Source organism: Monomorium pharaonis, chromosome 2, assembly GCF_013373865.1.
Source record: "Monomorium pharaonis isolate MP-MQ-018 chromosome 2, ASM1337386v2, whole genome shotgun sequence".
Taxonomy (NCBI): domain Eukaryota; kingdom Metazoa; phylum Arthropoda; class Insecta; order Hymenoptera; family Formicidae; genus Monomorium; species Monomorium pharaonis.
The window spans coordinates 26,595,452-26,613,111 of record NC_050468.1 but is presented as its reverse complement, the minus strand read 5'-3'; the positions used below and the strand labels follow the sequence as shown (position 1 = coordinate 26,613,111).

At 30.1% G+C, this 17,660-nt stretch overlaps 3 protein-coding genes across 6 annotated transcripts; 1 reads left to right on the top strand and 2 right to left on the bottom strand.

The window, feature by feature from the left end:
* Positions 1-240: 240 nt before the first annotated feature.
* Positions 241-8,618, bottom strand: LOC105839617 (protein smoothened). 3 transcript variants are annotated; one of them, XM_028191344.2, is made up of 8 exons: positions 5,903-8,618; positions 5,342-5,665; positions 4,493-4,933; positions 4,243-4,415; positions 3,833-4,170; positions 3,439-3,640; positions 2,820-2,990; positions 241-2,747 (listed from the first exon to the last, which is right to left on the bottom strand). In XM_028191344.2, the coding sequence occupies exons 2-8, from the start codon at positions 5,663-5,665 to the stop codon at positions 1,484-1,486; spliced, it is 2,913 nt and encodes a 970-aa protein (XP_028047145.1). In that variant the 5' UTR covers positions 5,903-8,618; the 3' UTR covers positions 241-1,483. The 3 variants fall into 3 exon arrangements, with proteins under 3 accessions (XP_028047145.1, XP_012541510.1, XP_012541511.1); XM_012686056.3 differs by having other exon boundaries at positions 6,084-8,618; XM_012686057.3 differs by having other exon boundaries at positions 241-2,723; positions 6,084-8,618.
* A 483-nt stretch (positions 8,619-9,101) lies between these two features.
* On the bottom strand, positions 9,102-12,890 carry LOC105830799 (putative ankyrin repeat domain-containing protein 30B-like). 2 transcript variants are annotated; one of them, XM_036282875.1, is made up of 6 exons: positions 12,553-12,890; positions 12,370-12,453; positions 11,909-12,262; positions 11,550-11,613; positions 11,057-11,318; positions 9,102-10,001 (listed from the first exon to the last, which is right to left on the bottom strand). In XM_036282875.1, exons 2-6 carry the CDS (start codon positions 12,400-12,402, stop codon positions 9,569-9,571), a joined length of 1,146 nt encoding a protein of 381 aa, XP_036138768.1. In that variant the 5' UTR covers positions 12,403-12,453; positions 12,553-12,890; the 3' UTR covers positions 9,102-9,568. The 2 variants fall into 2 exon arrangements, with proteins under 2 accessions (XP_036138768.1, XP_012525844.1); XM_012670390.3 differs by having other exon boundaries at positions 12,562-12,890.
* A 405-nt stretch (positions 12,891-13,295) lies between these two features.
* LOC105830798 (estradiol 17-beta-dehydrogenase 8) lies at positions 13,296-15,912 on the top strand. The gene is made up of 4 exons (XM_012670387.3): positions 13,296-13,458; positions 14,498-14,614; positions 14,886-15,261; positions 15,355-15,912. The coding sequence occupies exons 1-4, from the start codon at positions 13,419-13,421 to the stop codon at positions 15,569-15,571; spliced, it is 750 nt and encodes a 249-aa protein (XP_012525841.1). The 5' UTR covers positions 13,296-13,418; the 3' UTR covers positions 15,572-15,912.
* Positions 15,913-17,660: the final 1,748 nt, after the last annotated feature.

Here is a 17,660-nt window from a genome sequence, read left to right as displayed (position 1 = left end):
TTAATTATATGTATGGCCTAAAAATTGATATTGATTGTAGCAACATATATTTTCCTAGAAATTTTATTATATATATATATATATATATATATATATATATATATATATATGTTCAATGGATAGACATTTTTTATGTTTCTTGCCAGAATGGAATTTAAATTAAAACATGTATGTTAGAATTAGGCATTGCTTACAGAATGTGTCTCGCAATGGTTCGATACGTTACAATAAAAATATAAATGACAGTCTTTTTATTTTTTATTTTTCTCAGAAAAGCGGAAAAAGAAAAATATCTTAAACAATACAATCAATGAACTTTAACATGTTGATTAAGAAAGTAATATACATTTTCATATTCCGCATGTACACATATTGTAACAATGAAATTTTAGAGATGTTTAAAAAATATTGAAAGAATAATTAGTCTAATGTATAATAAATATGATACAAGTATGTAAAATATAGAAAGAAAGTTTACTTCATAAATATATATTAATAATTACAAAATATATATAAAATACAATGAGATACAAAGAGAGACACTTATGATTAATTCTAATAGAAAAATTTGTACTAGTAAATATTTGACAAATACGATTTACAGTTTCGTATTAGCAATATATGTATAGATATATCGCTTACTTTTATATATAAATAAATATATATAAAAGTAATTCGATCTACTTTTCTGTGACTATAAAATGTGGTTATTCTAAAAGCAAGCTATTAATTAATTATTAAAATGAAGAATGTTCATTGTTCTGTATTCTACAAATATGCTTCAAATTATAATCATATTAAATGGGTAAATAGATTTTATTTCCAAAGAGTAGCCACTAGTTTATAGATCACTAATGTCGACGATTGTAAAACGCATTTTATTCAGCCATTTGTTTAAAAAAATAAATGTATAGATATATTCGCGCACACATGCATATACACACATATAGAATATCTCACCGCCGTAGAATGTTTGAACATACATTCTTACAAAACATTGGAAGACATACAATATTAAAAATACAATAGTATCCGCTCTTACGACGAAAAAATATGTACAAGGTGATATATTTAAGATTCTAGTGTCATCACAAATTAAAAATTAATTATCTAGCACTCGATGCGAGTTGTCAGTTATGGATACCGTATTAAGATTTGATTACTATTTTTTAGCGTATAATAAAATGTAGAAAAATATTTATATGCATTGTTATACCTATACATCTCAAGCGATATTATTTAAACTGATTGTCATAGTACATTATTGCATAGTACAGCGTGTATATCATTTATAAATGAAAACATTTACTTAATTTTATCGTTATAAATATTATAATGACGATGAAAGTGATAAGAAAAGAAAAATATAGTTCGCGATCAACAATGCAATAATTTTTACTATTTCGATAAATCATCCGTTTATAGAGCATATTTCATTATATATGCGCATTTTCAATAGATTAAAAAAAAATAGTTCTCAGTCTTACGTCATAATATTTTTACTTTTTTTCAATTGTGGTGATATTTGGGTCCCCTTGGAACTGCAGTGTCTGCTGTTAATTATCTCGTCAATACTCTGCTTTAACTCTTCCATCTCCAATATATCCAGCGGTAATGACGTCTGCGTCGCTATCTCCCTAGCATTAGTCTGTCCATCACCTTGCAGTAATCTCGTTAACTCTGGATAACACGAGGTGAGACTAGAATCTAAGTCGCCCATCACAGCTTTTCTGTACGCCTCCTTCTTCTCATTTTCGTTTTTCGCCTTTATATCACTAGCCTCCTGAAGCAGATGCTTCAAAAGAGCTTCATCCTGCAAAACATACTTGCTCCTATGACCACTTTCGCGATTTCTACCACTTTCATGATATGTCTTCTTATTGCTACGCTCTTTATTTTTGTTACGTTCGTGTGCATTCTCTGGATCTAACATTTTGACTTCATCCTCCGATTGACTACTCTCGCTGTCGCTGCCCTGTTCATCTTCTTTCTCCACATTGCCTACTTCTATGTCGGCATCCTTACCAGCCACATCTTGTCTCTTTTCATCGCTGCTTAAATTTTCATCACTGCCGCTCTGCCGTCTCAACAAAAAAGGCAACAGCATGCCCGTGTTTTTAGTATTAATATTTTTCAAGGTTCGCTCATCCAATCCGGCGTTTCCCAGCCTCCTGCCCATATTGGGCATTTGAATCGGCACTTGAGTCATTAATTGACTATCTTGAGAAGTGGTGCTGCCTCTCCTAGAAAGCGGATCAATTTTGGCTGATCGGGATTTCCCAAAGTCACGCCTGTTTTTCCCACGCCGACCACGCGACCGGTTTGCGACCTTTCTCGTCGTCTTCACCTGTGCAATCTGCACGGATATTTGCGAGTCGAGAGAATTTCGTCTGGATTCCATGGAAACACATCGGAAGCTGTAACTAATCTCCGAATCTCCCGAGTTTCGTCTATTACTAGACACAGATCCTGTAGTACCGCCAACTAGCGCGCACCTTCGCGTTACTAATTTGGGCAAGGCGGCCGCCCAAGTGGTACTGAAGTCTTGTGATGCCGCGGAATTGAGATCGAAGTTTAATCCAACTGGATCCGCGTGAGTGTTGTGAAAGCTTATGGATAGACGACCAGCCTTATTAAATGTCTTTCGATTCGCGAATAAATGCGCGATAAGTTTATGCTTGCTCAGTCTTATCGGAGGCTCTTCGGACTCACGATTGAAAATCCTGCAAATGAGGAGAAGACATATGCTACTCAGAATCGCATTGGTAGCGATAACGGCAAGTTAACATGATAAATATTTAGTGTGAATTGAAATTTACCTTCTCAGAAATCGACACCATGTATCGACCGTCGAACTCGTCCAAATCCATGAAGACATAAGTACGCCGGTGGCAAATAATGCAAGCAAATGCAATTGCAATTTAGCTGTGCTGGGCCTCATGTCCATTTTACATTCAGAGACATCTGCATACTGCGTCGTAATCGTGCATCTTAAGATAAATTCAATTAAATTAGATTATTTGTATCAGAATTCATATATATTTATAGAAAATTTAAAATAATATAAGATATATTTTTTATTACACAGGATAATCCTTAATTATTGTCTAAATTATCCTACTATTAAAAAAATTTTTTTAAGGTGATATTTACACATTAATTTAAATTGAAAACTTCGTATGACCATATTATCTACTAAAATAATTTAGTCAAAAGATACAGGATTTGAAATTAAAGAAAAAATTTTTTTTTCTTAAATTTTGAAAACTTATAACTCTTAATAATGAAAGTTATTAGAAACTTTATGCTACTTTATCCTATTTATCACCAAAAAATTCAAACTTGCAATAAACTTTATCTTGAATTAATAAAAGAAATCATCCTTTAAAATCTTTTAGAATACTTAAGAATTATGCTGTAATAGTAAAGTTTGCTTACATCATATAACTTCTGAAGTTTTCCTGCCACTGTTGTGAGTTTTGAATCTCGTAAATGTGACAGTAAAATGTTACAACAACAGCTGCAAGAGTAGCTATAGAAAAGAGCCCCATTCTGACAATGGTTTGTTTTATCTTTGAACTTGCTCTTTCAGATATGATCTCTTGACTGCTTATTTTTAAACGAATAAGCGTATAGAGTCCTAAAATACATGTAATGTTTTAAGTGCAAGAATAATTTTTTTATATTTATTATACAATATACATAATTCATTAAAATACTCACAATTTAGATTAATACAGAAAGCATTGAAAAACGTATTAAAATTTATTATTTTCATATAAATATACAATATTACAATTATACTAAAAAACTGATAAGACGCGACACCTACCTCTGCACAAAAAATATCCTCCTATTAGCACAGCAAGTAACACGGGACATAGCACAAAAATCTTCGCTGCATGATCGGCGTAACCCACAAAGCAAATTCCCGTCATGCTATTGCCATCAATACGGCCTAACGCCATGATCGCGACCGTCAGGACGAGTGGTACGCACCAAGCGATCAAATGAAAGTAAGCACTCTTTTTGTCTATCCGATCTTGTATTGTGCCAAGTGCACGAAAGCTCATGTGCCAAGCGTACGTCAATATAACAAACCATACTACAGCTGCCATTAGAGAATAATACACTAAGACGAAAACAACGACGCAAGATAGATTCTCCCCACTGTAAAAATAAATATTTTATAACACCAAGTTGATGTGAAAAAATTATCACATATTATATGTTAAACATTACCTTGGTTCTCTTGTCCTTAACGTTCCATCTTTGCGACATATAATCACATCTCTGCTGCCAGGAGTGAACTGAACCAACCAGCCAATGCATGATACCATGAAACAACTATTTATGTAAAATATCACCAAAGCTGGATACTTGTTTGCGCTTCTCCAATCTATGAGAAATGTTACCTAAAACACACAAATACAAAATAAAGATTATATAATAGATGTGTATTATTTATAAACAACTTTCATGCATCACTTACAACAGTGAACAAATTGAAGGTGCAGCAAATGCCTGCAGCCCATATGATAAACGAATGCATTTGATTGTGCTCGTCAGTTGTATACAGTGGATCGTAACATTGTGTACCACAGCCCTCCACTCCATCAAAAATCGAGAGAGCATTGTCAGTGGGTACAAGAGGTTTCAGACATTTGCCTGAGATATTAAATTTCAATTCTCTCATATCGTTTTGGCACAGTCGTGGAAACAGCTCCGTATTTTCGCACTTTGCGAAACTCGGCCATATCGTGTGATTCATTAACATCCTGCAGGGCCCTGACACCATCTTACACATTTCTGGAGATGGCAACTCAACTGTATCATTAATGCACTTTGGCATGAATATCGAGCACAGAAAAGGTTGCACAACTGCCCAGCATTTTGGGACGTGTTTCAAAGCTTGCAATAAATACAGTCTTTCCTAAAAATAAAGAAAAATGCATATAGAAAAATATATAATGTATCCTCATTATAGAACATTGTTATATAATAAACTTATTTAAAAAATATGTTAAAAGTTAAAATAAAAATATATTCAAATACAGCTGACATAATATAACATATTCTTATATGTTAATGTTTCACATCTACCTATGCATAAAGACGATATCTGAACCATCTCAAATATAAATTTTTGATACAAATCTCAAATCTCCAAGTTTACGTAAGTGCAAAGTAAGTTTATTTATTAAAAAAAGCGTTGTAACAATTAAAATTCCAACTCAAATGTATAACTTTTCGCAAAGGTTATATTTGTAGAAAAAATGCAAGAGTTAGCACAACTATTGCATTAGCACAATGCAAATACATAAATAATAATCTTATCTACCTCAACAATATCTTGAGTTACTCGCTCTGGTATAAGATCCAATGTGGTGGAAGTGTAAGGTAATTTTGTACCCATACAGGTACTCTTAGACAGTGGAATACATTTAGCGGATCTACGGCAGTTTGAGATATCTGGTGACAATTTGCCCATGGGATATCTGTCTAACAGATAATTAGAATCTTTGAGTCTATGAGCAAGGCCCAATTCTCTGTCCTTCCATGTGCTGTTTTCACCACTGCCATTATCTGTAAATCCACGTTCATGTTCCAAAGATGAGCCCAAGTTGCAAGGCAGCAGACAACAGAAGATCAACAAGAGTATCATCTACAAATAAAAAACGAATTTTTCCACATTCAGAAAGGAATTGATTTAAAATAATCTTACATTCATTTTCATCAATATTGATTAATTTTCATCTTAGCTTGATTTACTCTTTATTTTTTTTTATTTTTAAGAATTTAAAAAAGGCGAAGAGTAAGTTAAATTAACATTAAAGTTAATCTATATTGATGGACATTAATGTATCTTAATATATAGCAGACAGAAGCCGGTCTTTCTTACTCTTTAAGAAGACAAAAAAAATTGCATTCTCTTTCTCTTTCTCTCCCTTTCACAAGTTCGTATAACACCTTAGTCACTAAGTTCATTCGACGATTATTAATTAATCAGGCAAAGAAACGTCACACGTGGGAATAGATGCGCGTGTAAACAATGAGAATTAACGAGGGACGATAACGCGTACCTTCGAGCCGTCGGATTCACCGAGCGTTTCCGGCTAACCATGAGGCTTGTATTTTGCGTTCGAACGGAGCGTCTTGCATCTTCTACACGACAGTGAGCTCCACTCGAAGAAGCACACAAACCAACCAAGCCGGACCACACAACGCGTCACGTTCCCGGTCGGCGCACCACCACGCACCACGGCGGACCACCCACGACGCGCCTCCCCCACGCCTTTCGCATAAGTTTGAATGCACGCTACCGGTCGGCCATGTGCATTACTCACTGATGGCAGCACTGATGTTGCTATACGAGGTGGCGGTGGCGCGAGAAAATCAAGGCCGAATCTCCGAATCTCCTCGCCGAATACCGGGGACGGTAGGGCGGCAAGCAGCGGCAAGGATCGAGACCCTACGAAGAATCGGTCAGGATAATTTTGATTCGTGTATCAATTAATAAAAAAGCGATGCGCTAAAATTGTTAGAAAACCTTAAAAAACTTTAATTTGTTTTTTAAAAGAAAAATTTAAAAAATTCTTTTAATTATAAATTTTCATATTATTCAATGTTTCCAGCAAAATTTTATGTAATCTAATCATTTAATGCAAACTAATGTATAGAAGAGCTATGTAAGTAAATGTAAAACTAAAGATCCGGCCTGTAACAAGCAGAGACTCGATCGCCATCAAATTTCGTTAAATTCGCAGCGAAAACGAACAAGCGGTACTGCTGAAACTGATCGAGCGACGGAAAGAATCATATGTGACGACCTTTGTCGCTCATAATTTAGAGGCTACAATTTTGTAGTTTAAACGGGGTTCAATTACAAAGTATTTGCTGCTGTGTAAACGCTGTAAAACAGATACACAACAACAGTGCTGCTGCATCGCACTGACAAGCTCCCTGATAAATGTCTATCTTTGAAATTTTGGAGTAACCATTTATTTGTAACAAGTCCTCCAGTTATACGGATAATATGCGAAAATAATTTAGAAATTTTGCACCTTTTAATTTTATATATAGTAAAGTAGCTTTAATAGCTATAAAATCCATATTTGTCATGATTTTCAAACAGTGGTGGTGCACCTCAAAACTTTTTTTATAAATGTCTATTTGTCAGAGATATCAACAATATATTACAGAAAGAGTGACATTAATTTTGATTTTCAATTTCACGTTCTAGAATGATTCAATTACAATTTAATATTCAATTGCAATATTTTGACAAAAAATGAATGCAATTGATTTAGCAGGCTCATGGCGTGAGGATAAACGCTCCTTGAAATTTTTTTCGCTTGCAATATAGTTACCTAACTCGTGCAGGAATAAATTCGTCGACACGTGATAATATGGGTACAAGTACTGTGGCAGCGGCACAAGTTGACCCAGCAACAACTACTGCAATTTCTGCTGATTCAGCGATTGTTGTGGCTAAGCCGACTGATCTAGCAACGATGACAGCCTCCACCTCTATCGCTGTCACCATCGCTGGAGACGCTAGATAATTTAAGCCAGCGTCTGTTTGTTACATTGAAGGTCCCGAATTCGATTCCAAGCAGAACCGGAAAAATCTTATATGTTCGCTCCTCTTCAATGGCATATCAAGAATATTCTACATATGTCTCAAAACCTTTTTATCTTATATTTGTTTTATATAAAAAAATGTATCTATTGGACATAAACTCTAGTTTAAGTTGTGAAACTGAAGACATTTAACTGAAGTTAAACTATAGGTTTCTGTGTACAACCTATGCACCACAGATATGGAAAGAAGGCCCAGATCTGATTTGGCCTGTAGTGTCATCGGGGGCGTTACAAGGCAGTACGCAGTATACGCTCTAGCGTAGGGCGCAAAATTTAGAAGGTGCTATGCAGCGATGCCAATTGAGATGCTCACGCCAGCAGGACGGCACGAACAGTGGAAGATCTGTTATCTCTCTCTTTTTCTGGGTAACGCTAAAAGCAGGAATTTTTTAGTTTTTTGTCTTTTCAACTTTGTATTGGGGTGCATAATCATTTTCCAGCGTAGGGGCGTCTACATCAGTCGTAACGGCTCCGAGTGTCATTCATGACGATGATGAAAATTTCTTATAGATATATTATGTGATAAATATGATAAATGCATCAATGGCAAACACATACCACATTTAAAAGCACACCTGATAAAAAAACATTCACAAATAGTATAAGAATTACAAGAAGGAATTAGAACAAAACTTCTAGAAGTTTCTAGTCTCTTCTTATAATTAGTAGTTCCTAAATGTGGTATTTGTTTGCATTTGTCCACTACTGGTTGTTGTATCATTATGTCTGTGTTATTTATTTGTATATTTTGAAATCCTTAGTTATGTCCACATTATATTGGCAACGTGATTTTTTAAGCTACTTATCCCATAAAATAAGTATATTGATTTCGCAATTGTTAACAATATATCTTGCCTTAAAATATCCTGCATCAAAAATTCGGTAATATAAAATTTTAATTAAATTCTAAAATTTTGATTTTTTATCAATGCTGCTTTTTTTTATCAATGTCTTAAATAAGATATTATAATCATTAACAGATTAATTTTTGTATATAAATAAGATTTAAAAAATTCTAATTATATATGTATAGAATGTTTTATTTATAAATTAAAAAATTTTCACATCTTTTTTTTAGTTATATTATCAAGAATAGATTATGTATACTATTTATAAAATGATTATGAAAGCTTTTCACACGCGCGCGCGCGCGGGCGCGCGCATGCACGCACGCACGCACACACACGCACACGCACGCACACACACACACACACACACACACACACACACACACACACACACACACACACACACACACACACACACACATCCACGGATAGATTTTCTTAGAGAAAGATTACTAGAGATTAAAATACCCCAAAAAGAGTAAAACTGTTATTTTCCCTAGTTATTCTCTCAAAAAATTTGTTTTTATCTATATTAAAAATTTTAATTATATAATTATAAATATATTCAAATTGCATATTCATCTTTTATTTATAATTTGTCACAAACACATAAGCACATAAAAGAAACAAAAATTAAATTTTTATAAATATTGTGGTAAAAAATTCTTTAAAAATAATTAAATTTTCTAATATTAGAGTATAGTCATTGCACGTGTAAAAGAATTATATATATATATACATATATATAAGTTTTTTATAGATACATATTTTTTTAAGTTTTTAATCAAAGTTACTATATTTACTATATACGAACAATGGTCTAGTTTTCACCGAAGCAACTAACTTATATCTATAAGATACCAATTCTATAACTCAAATGAGATCACTCATTTCTCATTTTTATTTCAAAACAAAAAAATTGTTAGACACTGTAGATTCATTTCATTTCTACTTCAATTCATTTCTACTCTATTTCAAAAATAAATTTGATCTGCAGCGAATCAAATTGACGCTTTCAATGAAAATTAAATCAGAGTTTATATCATAGTAACATCTTATTTATCACGATTAACTAGTTATATATTGAGAGTATTAATTTTTTCTAACAAGTTTTTAACATCGTCCTGAATCTGATCTGAAGTATTGGACAACGAAAGACGCGAGCAGAAATTGCTTAATGTTTCTACCTGTTTTTCTTGCATATTCTTTTGTTTTTGCAGATATGCCATTAACATATTAATTACTTCATGCATCTCCTCCTTGGCGTTAAGTATATCCTCACTGTTATAGAGTCGTTGGATCATTTTTAATTTTGTTTTCGCTAATTGTAATGGATTGTTACCATACGAATCTAATGCGAGAACGTCAGTACCAGCTGTCAAAAGTAGTGTCACTACTGATACTTTACTGTTGACTGTGGCCAGATGCAGCGGTGTGTTTCCTATGCAGTCACGCTGATTTGGGTCTGCACCGTATTCTAACAATAAATGAACTATTTCTGTATAACCCCTGCGATAAAGAAAGTTTAAATGATAATTGATTTCAGTTGTTACTGTTACCAAAATATCTCAAAAAAGATATTATAGGTTTTCTATTTTGTTGCTGATTTTTTGGAAGATTTTTAGCAAATTTAAAAAACTATGCAAAAAATTTTTCAAATTTATTTTTTATCCTTTATTTATTATTGCTTAAAAATTAATTTTCTATTTTTTAAATAAAAAACGAATAACAATTTATTAATAATGTGCTTGATTTCTGTATGATTCATCAGTTACCATATTTCTGGATCTTCTAATGAATTAAAATTAAAAACTCAGATTTTAATTAGAACATCTTCAATTTTGCGATACTGGAATCAGAATTATCTGAGTAATATAATCTTTTATATTTTTTTAGGGCTCAAAAATATATAAAAATATAATGAAAATCAAACTTTTCTGTTACATAAATAATATTTATTTAATAAATAATAAATAAATAATATATAAATAAATAATTAAATAATATTTATTTATTTAATAGACGAAATAAAAAATTTTAGTTACAACAATAAAGTTTATGCTTCTATTAAAATTACACTTCAGTTTTTAATTTCAGTTTATTAGGAGATCCAAAACTATCATTATCTTTGGACTGTGTAGAAGTTAAATAAATCTATTGTTAATAAACAATTTTATACACAAATTATAAAATATAATGTATAATTGTAAAAAGTACATCAAGTAAATGTTTCAAAAATATACAAAATAAAGAATCTAAATATAAGGTGCTTAATTTCATATTTGAAAAAAAGAAATAAAATAATTCAGGTATTCTTTTTATTAAAGACAAAGAAAATAAATTTTTAAACAATTGATATTAAGATAAATAAAAGATTTTAAAATTTTTGAAAAATATTTAGCAACTTTCTAAAAAAAAATTCTAAAAACTTAAAATCAATGCGGCAAAGTAGAAAAGCTTAATAATTTTATTTGTAAATTGGTTTAATTTTTTTTCAAACGTATTCAATTTTATAAGAAAACATTATATAGTTTCTCTTGGATCATTTTAAATGTAAAAATTACCTGCAAGCTGAAATATGAAGAGGTGTTCGACCATGATCATCATGATTGTTAGGTGATATACCTGAGATTAAAAGGTGTTTTACCAAGGCTATATTATTTGTAGTAGCAGCTAACCGCATTCTTCGTTGCATGGCCGTCAAAACTGGCAAATTAATTACAGGATAAGAGGATACAGGATGGAATTTTCTTTTATCTTTGCGTAGTATCCTTGAACGCACAATACGCAAATCTTTTATCTTTGAATGGTAGAAGTACGGATCAGCTGTAGTATTAAAATTGTTATTATTATTATATACAATAACATTTAATATTTCTATCAATAAATCATTTATAAAGTAACATTGATATAAAACAAATTATTTTAAATTATTTTAAAATTCTCAAAAAATAATATAGCAAAAAGAAATATGTGATCATTATTTCCTTTAAAAACTTAAATAAAAGATACAAAACGTCTAGAATATAAATGAAAGAAGTTTGTAAAAATACTCACAGGCTTTTACTAACTCACTTTTGTGCTTCATATCATTTTCATAAGGAAACATATGAAACATCATCTGAAATATAATATCTTTTTAATCCAATAATATTCCACTATAATAATAAAATAATAATAATCCAATATAGTAATAAAATAATATTTATAATTATCATATTTTTAATCATAAGCGGTTTATTTCATAAATGGTTACATTCAGCAGAAAAGTACTAAAAATCTATATTATTAATATGCAATTTAAAGCATTTTACTAAACAAATTCTCTTTCATTGCCTTTTATTTATTTTTTCCTTTTCAGAGAAATCTTTTAGACTAGCTCTTACAACTCATAGTTGATACATTGTAACTATTACCTTGTTGCATGAAAGCTTATTCTTTACCACCATAATCTCTCCCTCAGACGAGTTCTGCCTGGCCTCATCCGAAGCAAGCTCAGGATAGGGGGATACCATTAAACAACTGTTCCAATCACACATTGGAAATTCTTCACTAGACTCTGTATTAAAAGTTGTAATATCGCTGCTGATGACCGAGCTAGTAGCGAGTTGTTGTGGTTGTTGCTGTTGTTGTTGTTGCTGCTGCTGCTGCTGCTGACCTCCTTGCTGGACAGTCGAGCTGTCATTCGAATCATTCCCCATTTCCACTCCCGAATCCACTGATGTCATGTTTACATAAGCTGCATTCCAACATTCACCTGTATTGATAATCTGTAATATATGTAATGTAATTTGTAAATTGTCAATATTGATAGTACATATATCGAAACGAATCCATTGGAGGATGCAACACTAGTGTTGTGATTGAGCCACATTACCTCTCGCTCACGCGAGTTTGCTATCTCATCCATCGGTACGATCTGTCAACTCAGTTTAGTTAAATTGATTTCCTTTAAAAGATTCTGGGGACGATTTGATCATAATCCAACAAGAAATTATGTTAGAATGCAGAATCAGGTTTGGAAAACAAAAATATGTGGGAATACAATAGCAGTGATTACATTAGTAACCTTCAAACATTTTTCAGGAGAAAATACATCTGAATGCGTTCACAATATTGATGATCTGTCATGATCTGTCAAATCAGTCGAATGTCTCTCACAGAGATTTTATCAGAAATGAACTTGTGAACGAACGTGATAAACAATCAAACGAGTTTTCGCTTTTTCCTGAAACTACTTTTTCTCCCCTCTTTCTTTCGCGAAACCTCCATAGATTTTTAAAACGTTCTAGATCGTCAACACTAGTGCGTTAACAACGGGATTACACCTACGTATTCACGACGTAAATCGCGCTGGTGTGTAGCCAGCCTAAGGTCTTATTTTAGTTTTAAGAATTAGAAAGAGAATAAGTTAAACGAGATTAAAGAATCTACATCGATGGAAAGAGACCCAGAATCATAATTTAGTTTAAACAGAGTTTAATTAATCATGTCCAATGGAAAATTTGTTTTGTATAAAGTAAAAAACAAATTCATTTGTTGGACATGGTTAGTTAAACTCCAGTTGGTAATACAGAAGTTTGCTAAGGCAAAGTTAAAAATTATCAAATTCTTACTTACCAACATAAACAAATTTTTTTAGTTATCAAAAATTAATCCTTTTGGCATATTTTCTAGAATCTTAGTTATTTTCAAAATTTAAACTAAATTGAAGCATGGACATTTTTGGAAGTACAACTAACTAAATAATTTGTAAAACTGGACCTTAAATGTATCACATGAAAATAATGACATGAATACCGCCCTAAGTCTTTCGTTTCTCAGTCGAGCACATGCCTTAAATCGTTCATATAATACTACTTGCACAGTGTTAATTAGCGCTTTTAATTATTACATACGATTATTCTTTCCGATTGCAGTCACAATATGTCGAAACTTATACCTGGAAAACTGGCATTTGTCACCGGTTCGTAATAAAGTTTATTTAAATATTACTTTACCTGAGAGATACTTAATTGTTAATTTAGAAAGAAAGATAAAGATATTGGGCACATGTTTACCTGATAAATAAATTTACTAAAAAGTTAAAACAATTGGATTTTAATATTATTGATATTAGCTTTTATATATGGTTAATTAAGAACCTTTTTTATGTATCAGCTCATATTAAATTTAAACAATTTAAATTATAACAATTTTTTTTAATAATAATGTTCTATTAATTTATATTTTATTTATATTATACATTATTCATAATTGTAAGAAGTTGTTAGTGAACAAAATCATTACTCAGCAAAATTCTATTAGATGATAGATTAAATATAAGATTTTTTTACTGCTGCATCGAAATTTTTCTTTTTAATTTCGCCAAATCTCAAACATATTACCTATTGCTTTTTTAGATATATGGAGAAAATATGTACACTATAGTTTAATTATAAAATGAACATTTATATAACAGATTGCTTTTTTTTAGATTTGTATGTATTATATATTGATAAATGTGAATTACGTTTAAAAAAATATATAAGTTAATCTTTTGTTTTATATTTTGCTGAGACTATTTTTTTGTGTAAAAATTAAGATTTAAAAAACAAAATACTTTTTTTTTTACTTTGAAATCAGCAATTAAAAGCGTTAAAAGTTTCGTATTTAAAGGTTAGGAAATCTGTTATACCAACAAAACAAAAAACATATGCTACACCTACACTACAAAATAACGCGCGAAATATCAAATACAATATATAATTTTAAAACCAAATAAATATAGTTTTATCAAAATGAAAGATAAGAGATCTAAAGAAATTAGATTTTACATTTGTGAAAAAGAAAGGGGAAAAATTATATTATTCATATCATAAGCTAATTTGCAACATTACAGAAAGGAATTTATATTTTGAAATATTTACCAAATCTTAAATAAAATCTTAAATAAAATTCTAAATAGATAGAGTAATTTTGAAACTTATATACAATAAATCTTGATTTTTAAAATTATGTTACAGGTGCTGGAAGTGGCATTGGAAGAGAGGTGTGTCGAGTTTTTGCCCGGGAAGGTGCTACTGTTGTTGCAACTGATCAAAATATTAAAACTGCTGAGGAAACTGTTGCCACTTTAGAAGGTCTATATGATTCTATTAATTAATTAATGTCTTTATTTTAAAAATTGAAAATATATATTTATTTTTATACTCCTATATTTTTGCATTATTAAAAAAAATTTATTAACTAAAATTTTGTTTATTATATTTTCTAATTCTTAACAATGTTATTAATTATACAATATTTATTAAAATTATTGTTATATTTATTAATATTATTATATTTACTCTAAAATTATTTATTACATTATTATTGTTTCAATATTAACTATACTTTTGTTCTCTGTTGCAGGTGCTGGACATGCTGCATTAAATGTTCAAGTCACTGATCGGAATAGTGTTGAAACGGCATTTAAACATGTCTTGAAGCAATTTTCAAGACCACCTACCATTATTGTCAATTCAGCAGGCATTACACGGGATAATTTTTTAGTAAAGCTCAGTGATAATAACTTTGATGATGTAATCAACGTTAATTTAAAGGGTACTTTTCTAGTTATGCAAACTGCTGTCAAAGCAATGATGGAGGCAAATGCAACTAAGAATTCTTCGATTATCAATATCAGTTCAATTGTTGGTAAACGTGGAAACATTGGACAAAGTAACTACTGCGCATCAAAAGCTGGAGTGGTTGCTATGACAAAGAGTGCTTCCATGGAGTTTGGACAGTATGAATCAGATACACTTATTGATTATATACTGATTGAGTTTATTTAAATTGTTTTATAATATGAAACATAAATGTATTGTATTTTCTTTAGGTTTGGAATTCGGGTAAACGTCGTATTGCCTGGTTTTATAGATACTCCTATAACTGCAACTGTACCTGACAAAGTTAAAGATTTATTTATAAAAAATATACCGTTGCAAAGACTTGGAAAGCCGCAAGAAGTGGCAGAAGTTATTGCATTTTTAGCTTCTGATAAAAGTTCTTATGTAAATGGAGCATCTATTGAAGTTACTGGAGGAATGTATTAAGTTTTACGGTTTATTATGACATTTAATAATATAATAACAGGGACAACAGGAAAGTTAATATAAAATGTTAACAAATGCTACATCTTCAAACATACATATGTTAATACAAAACTTAAGGTATGTTTTTTTATGTCTGTTTGGCTCACATTAAATTAACATTCCATGAGTACTTTAGGAATATTTAACGTTAGATGAATAGATTGATTTTGATCATTGTTAAAATTTATTTTTTAATTGTTTTAAAATCGTTGGTTAAAAAAATAAAATGTCAATTAAGCGTATCAATAACGCGCAATGGAGAATGAAAGTACTACAATTTGATAAAAAAATAAAAATTAAAATATTTATGCTTACCATTATATATTGTATACTATTGTTATATATTGAAAGTATAGATTTTTAATATATTGTAAATAGATATATTTTTTATTGTACTTTAAAATTAATTTTTATTATTAACATATATTAAATGTTAATAATAAAAATTAATTTTTAATTAATTGTAAATACATAAATAATTACAATACATAAATAATTAATGTAAATACATAAATAAAAGAGTTGTTTACAAAAAAGTTATACTTATTTGTTAATATTTTAATGAAATTTTAGTAATAACGTCACATATATTAAAAATATTACATATTTAGTGACTTAACATATTTTTCAATAATTATGCATAAAATATAATTTAAAAAATTATATTTTATGCATAATTATATTTATCATCAAGATTCGATGCAGGTAGGCAATCTACTTCATTGATGTGTTTAAAATCTAATAAAGTTGTAAGTTGTATAAAATAATTTTTATATAATTTAAAAGCATATCTCTTACACAATGATAGTTAATTATAATGCTCATATTACGTGATTTAATTTCTTTATTTTTTAATAAGTAGTTTTGTATAGAATATATGATAAACTACTTTGCTATTTTTTCTTCTTAAACAATTTTTTTTTTACATTTGCATAGCATATTTATAAATTAAACTATTTATGGAATAGAAAGCATTATATTATTATCATAGACATTAAGCATAGATATTTTTGAAAATCGTATCAGCAAATAGTAGATGAATATAATCACATCATGTACTAATGCTACTTAAATATCTATAAAGCAACGTTTTTTCTCACGACGTAGAAGTTTCTTCTTATCTTTCTTTTACGACATTATGACTGACAAGCAGGCCATCGTCAAAGAATCCCGCAAAAAGAAGAAGTTTCGGCATGACTGAACAGCCAATGATAGTTTGTTAAAGAATTAGTAAGAGAGAAAGAGAAGACGTCCTCTAATAGTATGAAATTTCACAGTGAAACTTCTAGGTTCCGTCGTTAATCCGGCACGAAGTCATGCGAAGCGACGCTGAAAGTTTTGCAATTCATAATCCGAAACAACATGGCCCGTGTGCTGCATCTTATTTTCTGTAAATTATTTCTATCAGCTACTTTATTGCTTATTAATTGAAACAAATAAACAGGTAAACTATTAATTAAATTCTCGATTGTTAATTAAAAATATCTTCGAACGACAGTATTGTTATAAATCCAAATTAATAAAAATAATTCTATATCGACTTTTTTAATGCCTTGGAGTAATGTTGCATCTTCTGAGCATGCTGACATAAAGAAATTTTTTATAGTTTTCTTCTACCGTTTCATGTATCACTTGCTTATCAAAAAGATCTTATATTCTTATATCAAGATTGTTAATCTAATCTACAATTAATCTACTAATTAGATAAATTTGTTGAACTAAAGAAAGAAAGTAAGATTGGGTTTTTCTTACCGGATAATGCTATGTATGAGACCGGAATTATAATTGTGCAACACTCTTAAATGTGTAATAACGTGTATTTTCCAGGATGAATAATTTCTCGAATATAAAATCATTTATCAATGCAAAATTAATTTCTTTCGAAAGCTTAAGACAAAGTAATAAATTTTTAAGAGTAAAAAAATTTTTATAAGAAAGTTTAAAAGAGAAACATATAATAATCGTTTTGTCGACCATATTTTATATATATGTATATATATATATATATATATATATATATATATATCCTATTTATTTATATAAAATTTAT

Bases quoted from the DNA above. Each gene is read 5' to 3' on its own strand.
- LOC105830799 (XM_036282875.1), bottom strand. From the start codon at position 12,402: ATGGATGAGATAGCAAACTCGCGTGAGCGAGAG. The intron at 12,263-12,369 runs GTAATGTGGCTC...CATATATTACAG, and splicing joins CAAACTCGCGTGAGCGAGAG to ATTATCAATACAGGTGAATG. The intron at 11,319-11,549 runs GTGAGTATTTTT...TTAATACTACAG, and splicing joins AAGTGAGTTAGTAAAAGCCT to CTGATCCGTACTTCTACCAT.
- LOC105839617 (XM_028191344.2), bottom strand. From the start codon at position 5,665: ATGATACTCTTGTTGATCTTCTGTTGTCTGCTGCCTTGCAACTTGGGC. The intron at 3,641-3,832 runs GTAGGTGTCGCG...CATGTATTTTAG, and splicing joins AGGATATTTTTTGTGCAGAG to GACTCTATACGCTTATTCGT. The intron at 2,991-3,438 runs GTAAGCAAACTT...ATTTATCTTAAG, and splicing joins AACTTCAGAAGTTATATGAT to ATGCACGATTACGACGCAGT.
- LOC105830798 (XM_012670387.3), top strand. From the start codon at position 13,419: ATGTCGAAACTTATACCTGGAAAACTGGCATTTGTCACCG. The intron at 13,459-14,497 runs GTTCGTAATAAA...ATTATGTTACAG, and splicing joins AAAACTGGCATTTGTCACCG to GTGCTGGAAGTGGCATTGGA. The intron at 14,615-14,885 runs GTCTATATGATT...TCTCTGTTGCAG, and splicing joins AACTGTTGCCACTTTAGAAG to GTGCTGGACATGCTGCATTA.